The sequence below is a fragment of the Drosophila guanche genome, unplaced genomic scaffold, assembly GCF_900245975.1.
Source record: "Drosophila guanche unplaced genomic scaffold, DGUA_6, whole genome shotgun sequence".
NCBI lineage: Eukaryota > Metazoa > Arthropoda > Insecta > Diptera > Drosophilidae > Drosophila > Drosophila guanche.
The window spans coordinates 3,431,201-3,445,330 of NW_022995751.1; the positions used below are offsets into that span (position 1 = coordinate 3,431,201).

At 43.3% G+C, this 14,130-nt stretch overlaps 1 protein-coding gene across 2 annotated transcripts in view; it reads left to right on the forward strand.

The window, feature by feature from the left end:
- The window catches only part of LOC117587338, a 73,596-nt gene that overhangs the window by 34,594 nt on the left and 24,872 nt on the right, over positions 1 to 14,130 (forward strand). For both annotated transcript variants that reach the window (XM_034277977.1, XM_034277976.1), the window contains exon 3: positions 12,764 to 13,251. In XM_034277977.1, coding sequence (XP_034133868.1) covers positions 12,825 to 13,251 — 427 coding nt within the window. In that variant the 5' untranslated portion in view covers positions 12,764 to 12,824. The remainder of the gene's footprint in view (positions 1 to 12,763; positions 13,252 to 14,130) is intronic.

A 14,130-nucleotide genomic window follows, 5' to 3' on the forward strand; every position in this document is an offset into this window, starting at 1 on the left:
CAAACTATTGGGAGATTTTCGCTCTTCACAATATTTACCACTTCTAAAATCTTGTTCCGCAAGAGTAACTAAACTTTAGACTATAAAAACTAGTTTTTCGTGCCTTTTGGTTAGTTTTTTTAAGTGTTTTCCATTCATATGTGGCCGCTTTTTTCGGACAAATTGCCAATGAGGTTAAGGCCAAAAAGAAAGTACTGAAGATTTGCAATCAAATCACCTACGTGATCTGAGCGAAAGAGTTTTCCTTAACTAACAATTATGTTCCTTTAGTTGGAAAGATGGAAATATGCATTTTTTCCAATGCAGATTTTATTACAGATTGAAAGATACATATTTTTCCTTCTTTTGAAAGTTGTGGAGATTATTTTCGTTTAGCTAAAGATTGTGAGATTATTTCGATTGAATGAAGCTTATTTTGTGCGCAGATTGAAAGACGCTCTTCTTTTCTTTGGAGATTCAAAGATACTTATTTTTATGGTTTGTGGAAATTAATTTGAGATTAGTTTTTCTCGACTTGGGTTTCATTTAAATTTTAACAATATTTTCCCCAACTCCTTCGCCATAAATTATTAAAATACGAGTAAAAAAGGAGCCATGAGAGTCTCATGAGACTACCCTAAATGGGCGCTCCCACCGATAGACCGACCGACCGACCAAATCGCGGCTTTACACATATGGGCAGAGACGTTACGTTACGTTACCCATGGGCTTGTGGTCTATACATATGTAATTATTGCAAGGCTGGCAGGCAGTCAGGCTGGCTATGGGGAGAATTTTTAGTTTACGAGCACATAAATGTAATTGGATGCGCGAAAAATATTACAGGAGTATCTTTCATACGAGTACACATGCGAAGAGAGGAGTCCAGAGGCAGCGGCTGGAGTGCTCCTCTATGTTTAGGTGGAGCCGCCGACTGATGCTGCTACTGCCGCTGCTGCTGCTGCTGCTGCTGGTGCTCTACTCTGCAATTTTCAGGCGGCAGCTGCTTCCCAGAGAGTCTTAGAATCTTGAGGCGGAATCCCAGGCAAAAACGTGTCATCATCGATTACGCAGAGAGTCTATGAAGAACGTGTTGCAGTGGCAGAGGCAGAGGCAGAGGCTGCCTGTTACTATCGCTTTGTGTTATCGCTGAAGCTGTGGCAGTAGAGGGGAGCAGTCACTGTGGCAGTAGTCCCTTGGGCGCGTAACTCAAAGCGACAACACTTGACACTAATTAATACGTACGCACCGACCTAGGGAAACCTGTGTATCCCCCTTGTCACCACCCCTCCCTAGTGCCAGAGAATACCCAGACTGCCACCCACTCGGTGGCGGCAGTGGCATGTCGACGCATTTCAATCAAGACCACGTCAGTCGTCCGTCAGTCAGTCATTCGTTCGTTCGTTCATTCGTTCACTCATTCATTCATTCATTCAGTTGTGTTGCACCGAGACGAGTGGAGATTCGTGGCGTGATAAAGTTGTTTGAAAGTGTTGCACATGCAACACACTCATACACACACAGATACGCATAGTTGAGTGCCTAACTGGCACATTGACTGCATCTACTGCAACGTACAACGGCAGCAAGGAAGTGCAGAAGCTACAGAGAAAGAGAAAGAGAGAGAGAGAGACAGAGAAGTGTGTGGCATTGTACTACTGGGGCGAAGCGATGCTTATCAGCAGCCATTGCCCCTCCGTTGGGGTCTCCTCACTCAGATCTCCCAGGGGGAGGCGTTGGGCCTCTTGTTGATACTGTTTACCGTTGCATTTCCTATGCCCGATTAAGGTTACTCCTCCGCTTGAGATGAGCACCACTTCAGAGTGACGGAGAAGCCAGAGACTGTCAGAGAAAAGTGTCGCTAGAAGGTGTCTAAAGTTCAATTAACATTTTTGTTCTGCTTAAAGAAATATGAAAAGCTTGGGGAAATTGTATGGGAATTTATGAGAATTTATACAAGTTTTTGCAGAGGAAAAGTTCTAGTGAAAGTTCCAAACATTTCAGATAGCGAATTATTGAAGATTCTGACATTCTTCTGCATCATTCTGCTGCCATGTTTCACCTTCAATAGCGGGCAAGAAAATAAGTAAAAAACCTTCCAAAGTCTGAACAACATTTCCGTACAGGTTTTCGGCATTCGATTTGACTTTAATATGAGAATTAGAGACAGCAATAAGCCACATTTAACGTGTCATTCATCTGTCAGGCAAATGGCCCAAAAGTATTGCCAAAATCTAGCCAACATATGGCCAACAAATATGCAAATTAAGGCATTTCCTCTATGATTATACCGCTTTTTATTGACCAATTAAAAGTGCTTGTGCGACGGAAGAAATGATTCATCTGAGTCTCAGTCTCAGTCTCTCGAGTCTCTCAAGTCTCTCAAGTGGAGGGCTGCTGGGCGGCTGTCTCATCAACATTTCTGAGGGCCCTCTGGCATTTTCTGTGTATTTTTGTGTAGATTTTTGACAATGCCCACAGTACCACCAACCGACAATGATCGATGAAGTTGCGCTTTGGACTTTAACTCCAAAAAATCAGTCAAGAAATCAAATGAAAAAAAAATAAAATAAAATGGTTGATAACAAAGGAAAACTGGCATTAATTTTCGGGTCTCTTTAGATTCGAAAATCTTTGACACCCAATGCCTGAATAAATGCTTAATTAACACTCAATGGCGCGCCTAAAGCGAATTTTCAACGTAAATTGCAAGGCAATTGAAAGGCGGGAGAGGCGGGAGGCAGCGACAGGGGCAGGCGCAATGTTTGAATGCAATCCAAACGCTGAAATTAAAGGTTTTCCTCGGTTTTTTTCTTCAGCGAAAACAGAAAAGCAAACAGCGAATAAAATTGACATTTTGCTTCACTCGACAGACAGGCAACTAAACTAAAAAAATGTTTCGTTTCTTTCGCGATACTCTTACGGCGAGAGGTAATATGGATTTTAGGAGATTTCAGAGCAGCGAAGTTCGTCATTGAGACTATTGCAAGGGTTTTTCATTGTTTTGAACTCAATTTATTGAGAAGTTCGAACCAAAACTGTTTTAAAATGATCAAAACTTCCTTTTTATCCTGCTTGCCTCATGAGCTGTCGATCGTTTTCTCTCTTCCATTGTGGCTTAGCATTTACGATGCATTTTTAGAGAGTATTTTATGTGGCGACTTTAATTTTCTGATCAAATTTTGTTAGAAGAAGGCAAGGCCCAGCAGGTCGCCGACGTTGAAAATTCGGCGATTGGTGCAAAATGACAGTTGCAGTTATTTTGTACGCCAATCGTAGAAATCAACAAAAAGCTAACAAAAGCCAGTCGTCGAGTCACTAAAAATGACTGACTTTTGGCTCTTTGGCAGCTGCTGACTGAGTGACTGACTTGGTTTTGGGGCCAATTTGGGAGGCAGGAAGGCATTCGGCATTCGGCATTCGACATTCGGCAGGCAGGAAAGTGAAAAGCAGGGACCTGAGGGCAAGGAGTTGCCTAAAATTGCATCATGTGCCCCACAGTGTTGCATCTAAGTTTTTGTTTGTGTGTGTGTGTGTGTGGGTGCACGAGCAACCCATGAATCGATCGATGGATCGGATCGCGTTGAAATCTACTCGCATGTAACGTTTAAATTTGTTGGAAAGTCCAAAAGATACAGACGACAGAGAGAAGAAGGAGGAGTGTGACGGTGGCTGTGGCTTTTCATGGCTTTTCTGTGGGCAAACCAGAGCCTGCACGATTTTCTTGTAATTTTCCGCGCAATTTCCCAAAAACCAAGTGCCGTGGCCATATAAATCCTCGAATGTTTTGTTTGTTTAATTTCGTGTGGTTTTTTGCCAGCCTCCCCGTTTTTTATTTTGTTTTAATTTGTAGCCAAAACAGAACAACAACAAAATCAACTACGAAAACTTTTTGGCTAATTGTGTGGCGATCCATTGCTCATTACGGCTCATTATTTGTTGTTTTCTTGTTTGTTTTCTTGTTGCATGCAACAGTGTACTACACTCTGCAGGTTCTTGTGTTCGTTCGTTCCCCTCACCCAGTTTTTTGTTTGTTGCCGCCGGGACGGGCGGGGGAGTACCATTTTATTGTCGGAATGATCTTGTAACGAGATTAGCATAGATATTGTTTTTCCAATCCCCGATTAGATTCGCGATCCTTAAAGCACGATTTTGTTCGGGGACAATTGTCGGGAATGTGGTGCGGCATGCCTCTGCCGAACGAAACCACTTGGTACAACTTTGCAACATTGTTAGTGGCAGTCAGTGCCAGTGGCACTAAAAGTTTTATCTTCAGTCTGTCCTGGTATCTGTGTATGTATGATGCTCTGCAAAAACTTGTCGCTTGAGATGACCATAAATTGTGTATTCCATTGGTTTTATGAAAGGGATTTACATATTTATTGGCTTATACTACGAGTGTATATTGATGGTTTCTAGGGTGTGTTTATGACCCGAGTGGATGTTACTTAAAGATATTTGCATTTCATTGAAGGTTTCCAAAGGTGCTCAAGTGATGTTTGCATAATTTTGCATGAAAAACATAATTCAACATAAGCACAGCCTTATGTGAGTTCAATTCAAGATTCCAGAATATTAACGCCAGAACCAATTAAATTCTTTGAATATCACAGTGTGGCTTAGCAGTTTTAGGGTGAATTTTGCATTAAATCTCTCACATTGAGATTTGAAATATTTTAGTTATTTTTCCATCATTTTCTAACTGAAATTCTTAGTGATTCTCCTCCCTTTTATTCACTCCCTAAAAACACAATGAATGTTGATTAAGATTCAGCAGATACAGATCTAAATTCCAGCGCTGCTGATGATGTAAACCATTGTTCATTATGTGGATATAGATCATAAAAATCGATTCCTAAATCAACTGCCATTCGAAATTCGGGAATTTCATGAAACAAGATTCCAATTTTGGCACTGGCCTGTGGGCACACTCATAAAGACCATCACTAAATGGGGGCATAAAATTTGGAGGGGGGCCCCTAAACAATAAAAAGTCAGAGCTTTGTATTGCGTTGGCAATTTAGAAACTTTTTCTATGCTAAAAGATTATAATGTGGCATATATCGTATTATTATAGAAACTTGAATCCGTCATAAAGATTTCCGCGCGTATTTTACTTTTGCATGTGATTGGAAGATGCCGTAAAATGGGGTTTTGTTTTATGTTTTATGGGGTTTCTACTTCGTTGTTGGGTGTGAGTGCCCCTCCATTGTTTCAAATGCCTCAAAGAGTGAGTAAATTTGAGCAGCTTATTCGCGTAGAGTTGGGAAAATTTGTTTATTTTGCATATGAGATGAGACGGAGACTGAGACTGAGGAGGAGGCGATGAGGATGTGGCACTGACTGGCTTTTACGACTCTCGCTTTTAATGGCCTGCGGCAACGAGGCAGTGGCTCTGCTGTAGGTCGTCGTCATCGTCGTATTATGAAATATTCGATAGGCTCCTCCGCTTCCACTGTAAGCCGATGCCCATGCAGCGTTTGGACTTGCAACAAATCTATAAAGCAGCAATGCGGCACGGACCACAATGAAAGCGAGAAGAAAGGAGCAACAAGAGAGCGGCAGATTGGGGGCAAAGCAATGCAAGAGCGATACAAATCGAAGCGAGGCGATCATCGACTACTAAGACTACCACGACTGCGCCACTCGCCGATCAAGTTGCAAGTTGCAAGTTGCACTTTCTGGCTGCTGAGGCTGCTGCATGCTGCTCTCCACGGTGCAGTCGTGTGGCAGAGTGTGCTGCCTGCGGCACAACAGCAAAATGCTCGACATAAAGGGCAAGAGTTCAGAAAATTGTGACTGCGACCACAAATATTTTCGCTATACTTCACACAGGAGAAACTGTAGCCAATGTGGCAGCAGCAACCGCAACAGCAACAATCTTGTGGAGATGCAGCAGGAGGCATGCCTCCGCCAGTGAAGCTGCTTTGCATCGACAGCGAAACCGAATCTGAGATTCGAGATGAGCATTTTCTGCACTTTTTTTTCCAGCCAGAAAATTGAAAGTAATTGTCACCTTTTGGTGCACAATTTCATTTCACTTTTCCCCCTTTTTTTGTGGGTTTCTAGTGGCAGCGAAAGTGTGCCTTTTTCTTCGATAGACGAAGAAAAGAATGAGGTTCAAGTCGAAGGTGCAGTTGAGAAAGAAGTTCGTTTGAAAGTGAAGAGAAATTTATGATTTTATGAGAAGGAAATGGTTTTGAAAGTGAAATGAAAAGGGTATTGATGGGGGCATATAATGAAGTTAGAATTATACATGAAGGAGCCACTCAAACAAAAAGGTTTCGCTAAGAAAAACATGATTAAAAAATAGGAAAAAAAATAAAAGAAAAAGATTTGATGATCCCTTCTGCTCAAAAGTGACTTTCTAAAGTTGCTAAAAATGCTACAAAATTCGCGTAAGCATTAAAGCACTGTAAATCTCTTGTATTCCCCAACTTCATGATGAATCCCCGCATTTAATGACTTCATTTCGAGACGTTACAATCACTCCGTTTGCATCTTTAATCTAAGGATGGCATCTCCTAGGCATAATCAGCAATTGTTGCTTAAAAATCTCCATGCTCCGTGCATTCCCTTTTCCGTGCGAGTACATGACACAACCAATTAATTTCCTGATGTCTTATGCAAGCCGAAAATCATCATCATCTGTGTGTGGAGAGCAGCTACACTCTGCCACAATTGTCGTACGTATGATGTGGCATGTGTGTGTATTTAAATCGCAGGCAAGTCAAATGCAATTCCAGTTTGTTGCCAGCAACCAATCTGCACAACCCCCCTCTCCCCATCCCGAGCACTCCACACTCTAATAAAGACTTCAGTGGCACCCCCGCAAAGAAGTGCTCGCATCTACGGGCTGCATCTATGACTCGTCTACCACTTGGAGTGGAGTCGACTCCACACTCTGGCGATGCGAGTGATTCAGTGAGGCATGCGGCAGGGAAATGGATTTGCTTGTTGCAAGTTAACATGGCTGCACATTTTGCCAACGGGAGATGCATGCAACATGAGAGTAGCAACAACAACACAGCATCGTCGTGGTGCATGCAACACTTACCAAAGCAACAAAATTAAAGGCAAATCGCAACCAATCACAAAGATTACCCCCCCCCCCCCCACACACACACACACACACATACAGAGAGAACTCCCCCTTGGCCCCTTGGCCACACTCCCCCGCTCTAAAGGGTACAAAATGGTGGCACAGTGGGTGAGTGGAGGAAACACTAAAACATGCCCCCAAAGGCGCCTTTTTGCTTTGGTATTTTAAACACTAAACCCAAGCACATAATCAAAGCGCTTAAATTATAATAACTTTATTAAGTTCTCCCACCTAGCCCCCCCCCCCCTATGGGTGCTGGCACCCCTTTTGCCTAGAATCTGAGAACTGGGAACAGGTGTAGTGGCAGGGATAGAAAAAAAAAGAAAGGTACAAAAGGGGCAACACACAGCCACACAGCGGATTGTCGGCTGTGTTGCTCGGACGCTGCTTTTATTATTTCATGTATTTTTGATACCCTTTCAGGAGAGAGTACATCTAATTCCTAGGGATCTTGGGCACTACAATGATTTTGGAGTTTATCTCATAGCCGCAATCGATTGAAGAGTATCCAAAGCAGGCAAGTCTTTTCCCATGCCGCTTTTTTGTTGGTTTTCGAGTGGATTTTACTCTGTACACACTCGAAGAGGCATTGTTGGCAGTTCGGAGCGGTTGCTGCCTGCTGTTTATGATTGTTTTTTCATTTTCTCAAGTGATGAGTAGGATATCTGTCTGCCAAGGCAGCAAGCAAGCAGGCAGGCCAGAGAGAGCTGAACGGCAACGGGGCAACAGCTATGCCAACAGGCAACAAGCTATTTGCGACTCACGACTTTTCATGCAATTTTGAATTTAAAATTCTTCACACACTCTTTTCATTATGTGGCTATTCCATTCCTCCTCTTCCTTCGGGTTGCCCCTTGTAGGGTAAAATCAACCTACGGGGCCCGCCATCGAAGCACAAAATAAGTAAGATGCTACTCTTGTGGCCATCTTTGAAGTGGTTTCTTGTTGTTGTTGTTGGTACTCGTAATGGGTGTAAGGCCATCTATAGGTGATAGTCATAGTCCATAGGGTGGGTATACAAGTGGTAGTGGTAGTAGTAGTGGTTACTGGTTACTAGTTACTGGTGGTGGCACCACTAGAGCCAGACGCGCCTCACAATCAACTTTGTTTGATTGTCGCTCAATTGCTCAGAGAAACAGTGGTTCACAACTCGAACCTTGCCCAAAAAATATCCAAAAAAGCCCATGGAGTGGTAACCCTTTGGTTGGTGTGTAAATATTTTCTATGATTTAAGCTTAAACATTTTTTAGTAGGCCTGACAGAAAACCTTCAAGTTAAAATCGTTCAAAATCAACTCCCAGCTTCAGTACTTGTACTGCTCTTAACACACAAATATCTTCGCTACCATATTTCCGAATTAGAAAAAGAAAATGCGGACCACATTCGTGATTTTAACTCCATTATTTGCCGGAATACTGATCTACACGGTAATGGGCGAACGACGACGTGAGCAAGTCCACCGTGCAATGATCAGTTTTGATCATTTTGTCTGTGCAGAGATTTTGACCATGCTTGAGGAGGTTTATGAAATATACCGTGAAGGTATAATCGATTGGGAGGACTGATGGTAAGGCAGCGAAGGTTCTTCATTGTTTTCGCACTAAGATTCTTCCCTTTCCCCTGCCAGGAGTTGAATTTGGGGTTTTAATGAGTGTCATCCTTCGGGTAGAAATATATATTTTAAGCAGATAATTGCAGTTTTTTTAAAATTTAATATAAAAGTAATGAATCAAAAGTATTAGCTCCAGCTATCCATTGTCTGGCATACTCCATCCGAAATGTTCCACTGTGCCAAACCATTGGTTAGCGGCACCGCTGGACGATGACTGGCCGCTTGACGCAACAGCTCACTGACTCTACGACGGCTAAGAGGCGGCTCATGGGCTCAGAGGCGAGGCTCAGAGCGGCTCAGAGCGGCCTGATGATGACTCCGAGTTGTGGTAGGACGGACTCGAGCTGAATTCGAGCGAATGAGCGGACAGACAGACCGACTGGCCACTTGGTGGTCCAATTCAACGAATTGACTATAATCAGTCCGAGTGGCAAGTACGTTTCAAGTGTCTGCTGCATGCAGCTAGCGGAGCCAGCACAGCCCAGCACTCCTGTGAGTGTGTAGCGTGTGGCCAGAACTTGGGCTGCAGCTTCGTCGGCAATGTTGCAAGTGCTTTGTGGCACTCTCGTACGAGCATACATATGCAAATGGTTGCACTCTCACGAGTGCGAGTGCTGCGGCGGCGCATAAAATTAATTTATTACAATGCAACAAATTACAGCACTCATTAATATTTGAGCCAACTTTTTCTAGTTCCTTTTCTGTCCTCTTTGCGTAGAGTTGGCTGGAATTTCATTTGCAGACAGGTTCGGGGGAAGCTGTGCAACATGTTGACTTGTTCATGGACCCAGAGAACACAGCGGTTCTAGAGGAGAGGGCGTGGCATAGGGGCTGTGCGAGTCTCATACCTAATAAATCTGTAATTTGTAATTAATGTGAAAAATTGCCGGCCGAGACGGGAAACAAGCCTAAATTGTTATTATGGCCACAGTCCAAGTTCCAGTTTCCATTCCGCGAGTCCGACGTCTGCAGTCTCATTCCGCAGACTGTCTGTGGCACAGTCTTGAGGCACAGTTTCTGGGGCCTGTTGTGGGTCAGAGTCATAACTCTTCCACAAGTTCGCCAGTTTGCCAGTTTCGACGCTTAATGTTCGTGTCTTTGGTCTGTGCGAATGTGTGTGCTCCATACTCGTATAAATATAAATTAAGCCACTTGACTAACGCACAACCAAGGCATTGCGCAAAAAAAGTGAAAACTTGGTAAACCGTTGAACAACAACAACAACAACAAAAAGAACCAACAAAATCTGTTTTTTTATTGCCGCAGGTCGAGGAGATGGCCTTAAGATCCCCAAGATGATGGGGCCCAAGCAACAGCATATGGCACCATTGTCTGCTGAAAGCATGACTCCTGCGGCGTGATTAATATGAAAGGTGGCCAAAAAACACACGTGATAAAAATAAATACGACATGAGAAATAGTTATTTATAAACGAAAAGGAAGCAACTTAATCAAGGAACTGCTGTTACAGAGATTATTATACGATTAGAAAGAGAAATGCTCCTCGAATTACAGAGAGAGAGTATGCCTCAGAGAAAGTATGCCTACAAATGATCCTTCCTCAATCAATTCTAGAAAAATACTATAAATAAAGTAGACTAAAAACACTCGAATTCAATAGAAACCAAAGCGTATAATGCATTTTCCCCCAAAAATTACACACCCCATCGTAAAGATGTGCTTCATAAAAATTCATCATCTCCAGAGACGAGACTCTTTGGATTCCCCAATAAACAGTAGTAGTGTTCCCCGAAAGTTCTCTCGCATATCCCACTCTCTCTCCCTCTCTTTGTCTCTTTGGGCGTTCTTGAAAACAATTTGCTTTGATGTTGTTTCTAATATTAGAAATTTGCTGCCCAAAAAAAAAGGGAAACGACAACAAACATCTGGAACACAATTCGTGCATTAAATCATAAAAATGTAAAACCAAATAAAACGAGAAAAAGATAACTGCTTAAAGGTCTCATGACAACAAATCGGGCGTAAAAATGTCTGCATGATTGATAATATTCGAAAGTTTCAAACGCATTGACCGCAACGGAGACCTACGGTACGAATACTACTAATATCTGTAGTCTGTATATATTTTTGCGATATTCAACCCCTGGAGACCCTTTTTGCCCCTCTTATGATTCGCTGCGGTGTGGGGTCTCTGTGTGCTGTTCGTTCAATTGCTACTCCGTTCGGACAGTGGCCGAATAAAACAATTTCTTGATCATGCTGGCTGGTGGCCAAAAGGTACTCACAGCCGCCAAATGAGTGAGTGATTCAATGGAGCAAAACGTGAGCTAAAGACGTGATACAACAACAACAACAACAACCCAACCCCAACAATTGTTGCCCCGTTTATACGCCTGATGAGCGCGAATCTGAATCTGTGGCAGCGGTCCAGTCCGGTCCGTTGGCCTTTTGTAACGATACTCTCGGTACTCGTTCCCGTAGTCGTATATCATAAATATTGTTGTTGTTATTTTTGTTGTTATTCATTCACTTGTGATATTTTTGATATTTTTTCCTCAACGAATCAATCACAATGATTATGATAAATGATTTCGGTATTTCAGTATTCCGGTATTTCTCTTTTTTTCTCGCATTTATTCACTATTTTCTTACAAAGTTTCCATTGTTTGAATTGATTTTTTTTCTTCTCTTTTTTGCATAATGGTCGATCAGGCGATCAGAGGTTGTAATTGCCGGCTTATAAATCACAGTGAAAAGATATATAATTTCGGTTTAGATGATCTGTGTGGGTTTTGTCTGTGTACTGCCGATGGCCGTCTCTTTGATTAGCACATTTGTCTGCCGTTTGGAGTTTCACTTTTTTTTCCAACTCTGCTGACCCATTGAACTACAAATGCGAGTATTTTGGTCCGTGCTGGCCAGTGGCTCATTTAATGTTGATTTATTTGTGGGAGTAATGTAAAGGAAGAGTAAGGGAAGGGTATGCATAGCAATGGAGTTAGACATGCAAGAGGTAGTGGAGAGAAGTATAAGCAAACACTGTAACAACACAGCAAAGTAAGAGTTCCGTTAGTTAGTTCATATGCTTTTTGCATGCCCGAAAGCGAGAGACGCACCATGGGCGCCTTCCAACCAAGAGCGTCTCAAAAACTGAGTGCAGGCTTTGCCTGAAGAAAGCCAAGAGTTACCGCTTTTGAAGACATAAGCTTCCATAGTGCGTAGGCAGGAGTGCCTACGTGTCGTCGCCTTGTGGTGCGAATTGCAGTGTGTGCGAGAGAGAGGGAAGCTCAAATGAAGGAATTGCGGTACTGTGTACTGTTGTGAGAGCGTAGGTAACACGATCGAAGTGGGTAAGCAGAGGAAGGAACAAATTGCGACTTACGAAATGTTGTTGGTCTTTTTTGTTGCATTTATGGTATTGCTTATCGTATTCGAGGCGTAGTGTAAACAAAAATGCAGGCACAGAAGCAGCCGCAAATCTTTGGTTGCTCTTTTAATGCTGATTTATTTCTCAAATATTTACCATGTATTTTTTTTTTATTATTATTATTTTTATCACATTTCTGTAATCTTGTTAGGAAACTTCATTAGTGTCAACCATGTACCCGCCTTGTGGCTTTTCTTTTTGGGCTGATTAATGTGTGTCGACGCGGGGCGGGGCGTGGCAAGGTGGAGGAAAACTTTTTGGGTAAAACCTGTCTGTCTGTCAGTCCACCCAAAGGCGACTCTGTTTGCATAGTCACAGTCACCCATGGGAGGGGGTATATAGCCATCTGCCACGCCCCAAAACAATGTTGATCGCTGGGCAATTTAAAGTCTTTATTGTGGAATTATTAATTGGGGTGGAACCCGTATCGTTTATAGTACATGCAGCATACATAGGTCTTATGGCTGGGGGTGTCCATAGCTTATGAGGTCGGGGTATATGATATACATATAAGGATATTCCACCAGCAGCAATGTGCAGGCCAAACAACTTTCAAAAACAGTTTAAAGTTGCCCCAGCAGCAGCAGCGGCAGGTTTTTCTTTTTGGGGCCAACAAATTTGACAATATTTGCCAATATTTATTAATAATTTTTGGTTTGATTTTCTAAATCTCCTTTTGCAGAGAGTGCGGCACCATGAGATCCGTTTGAGGCAACGTCTTCTCTTCGCTTGAGGCATAGAAAATGTTTCAACGTCTGCCCGCTGCTGGCGGCGCGGACATTTATCAGGATGCTGCTGCGGCTACCGCTGGCACCACAACGATGCGCTCCGTGTTCCCCAATTCCCGTTTGGATTCGCTGTCAGAAAGCCAACTGCCAGCGCCGCCAATGCCACCAACGCCAGAGCCGGACGGTGCCGGATCCATCGCTGGTGGTGGCGGATACAATCCCCTAGATGACGACTGGTGGGCCAATGCCATCGAGGTGGACACCTTCGACTCGCCGCTGGCGTTCGATGCCAGCGAGAATGGGCTGTGGAATGGACATTTTGTGCCGCCACCTCCGCGTCCACCGTTTCTGGATGAAAGCGTAGCCGCTGATGGTTTGACCACCTGTGATCTATGCACGTGGGCATGGCAGCGGAATGCCTACTCATTGGATGGTTCGATAGGTAAGTGGAAAGGATCGGAGGGGATGCCAGATCCCTTGCTTGCGTTTAAAAGTTTTTTCAATTAAAAAAGACAATAATCTTTGGGGGCACAACATCCTCGTGTGTTGTGCATCGATCGCTGATATCAATTTATCAAACTGATGTTTTGGGGCGTGTGTTGCATGCCTCGCGATTGCTTTTCGGCAGAGCAGGGAGCGCCCTTAACCCGTTCCTTGTTCTCCTCTCCCTACCCAGTTCCCCGTTCCCTTTGCAGCATTTGCAAATTTAATTTCTGCACATAACTCTTTGTGGCAGCTCTTAGGCGTTGGTTCCCCCTCCCAGTTATGTGTCTCCTCCTCCTGCTGCACTATCGCCCTGCCACATCGCCAGTCATTTGTCTCTGCGCTTGTAAAAGGAAACCCCCCAGTCCGCAGTCGCTGAGAAGTCGCCGAGGCGGAGGCGTCTCCTTAGATGAGGAAAAGTTTATGAAAATATAAAGCAGTGGGCGTGTTGCAGGCAGAAGCGATGCCAGATACGATAGAGGATGCTCTGCCAAAGGGAGTCGGAGAATCAGAGAGAACTCTTTAATTTATCTGAGAACCCAGGCAGGCAGAGGTGAAGGGAACTACAAAATAAAAACGGAAGGAAATATATGGATTGCCCTGCCCTTTCATTAGAAATTAATTTTACAGGTCGACTTCTAGATGAATCTTTATGAATCATTGATGAAATATAAAAGGAAAGACTTTTCAAATAAAAATAAGAAATAATTAAAGTCAAAGTCCCAGAAAATTTCCATTAAAGTGAAGCTCAAACCAATTCTCAATTGTTTCTCATTGAAAACGGAATTCAGAGGGAACGACTTTCCGTTGAACCCTTTCATTAGATCCTTTGAGTCAC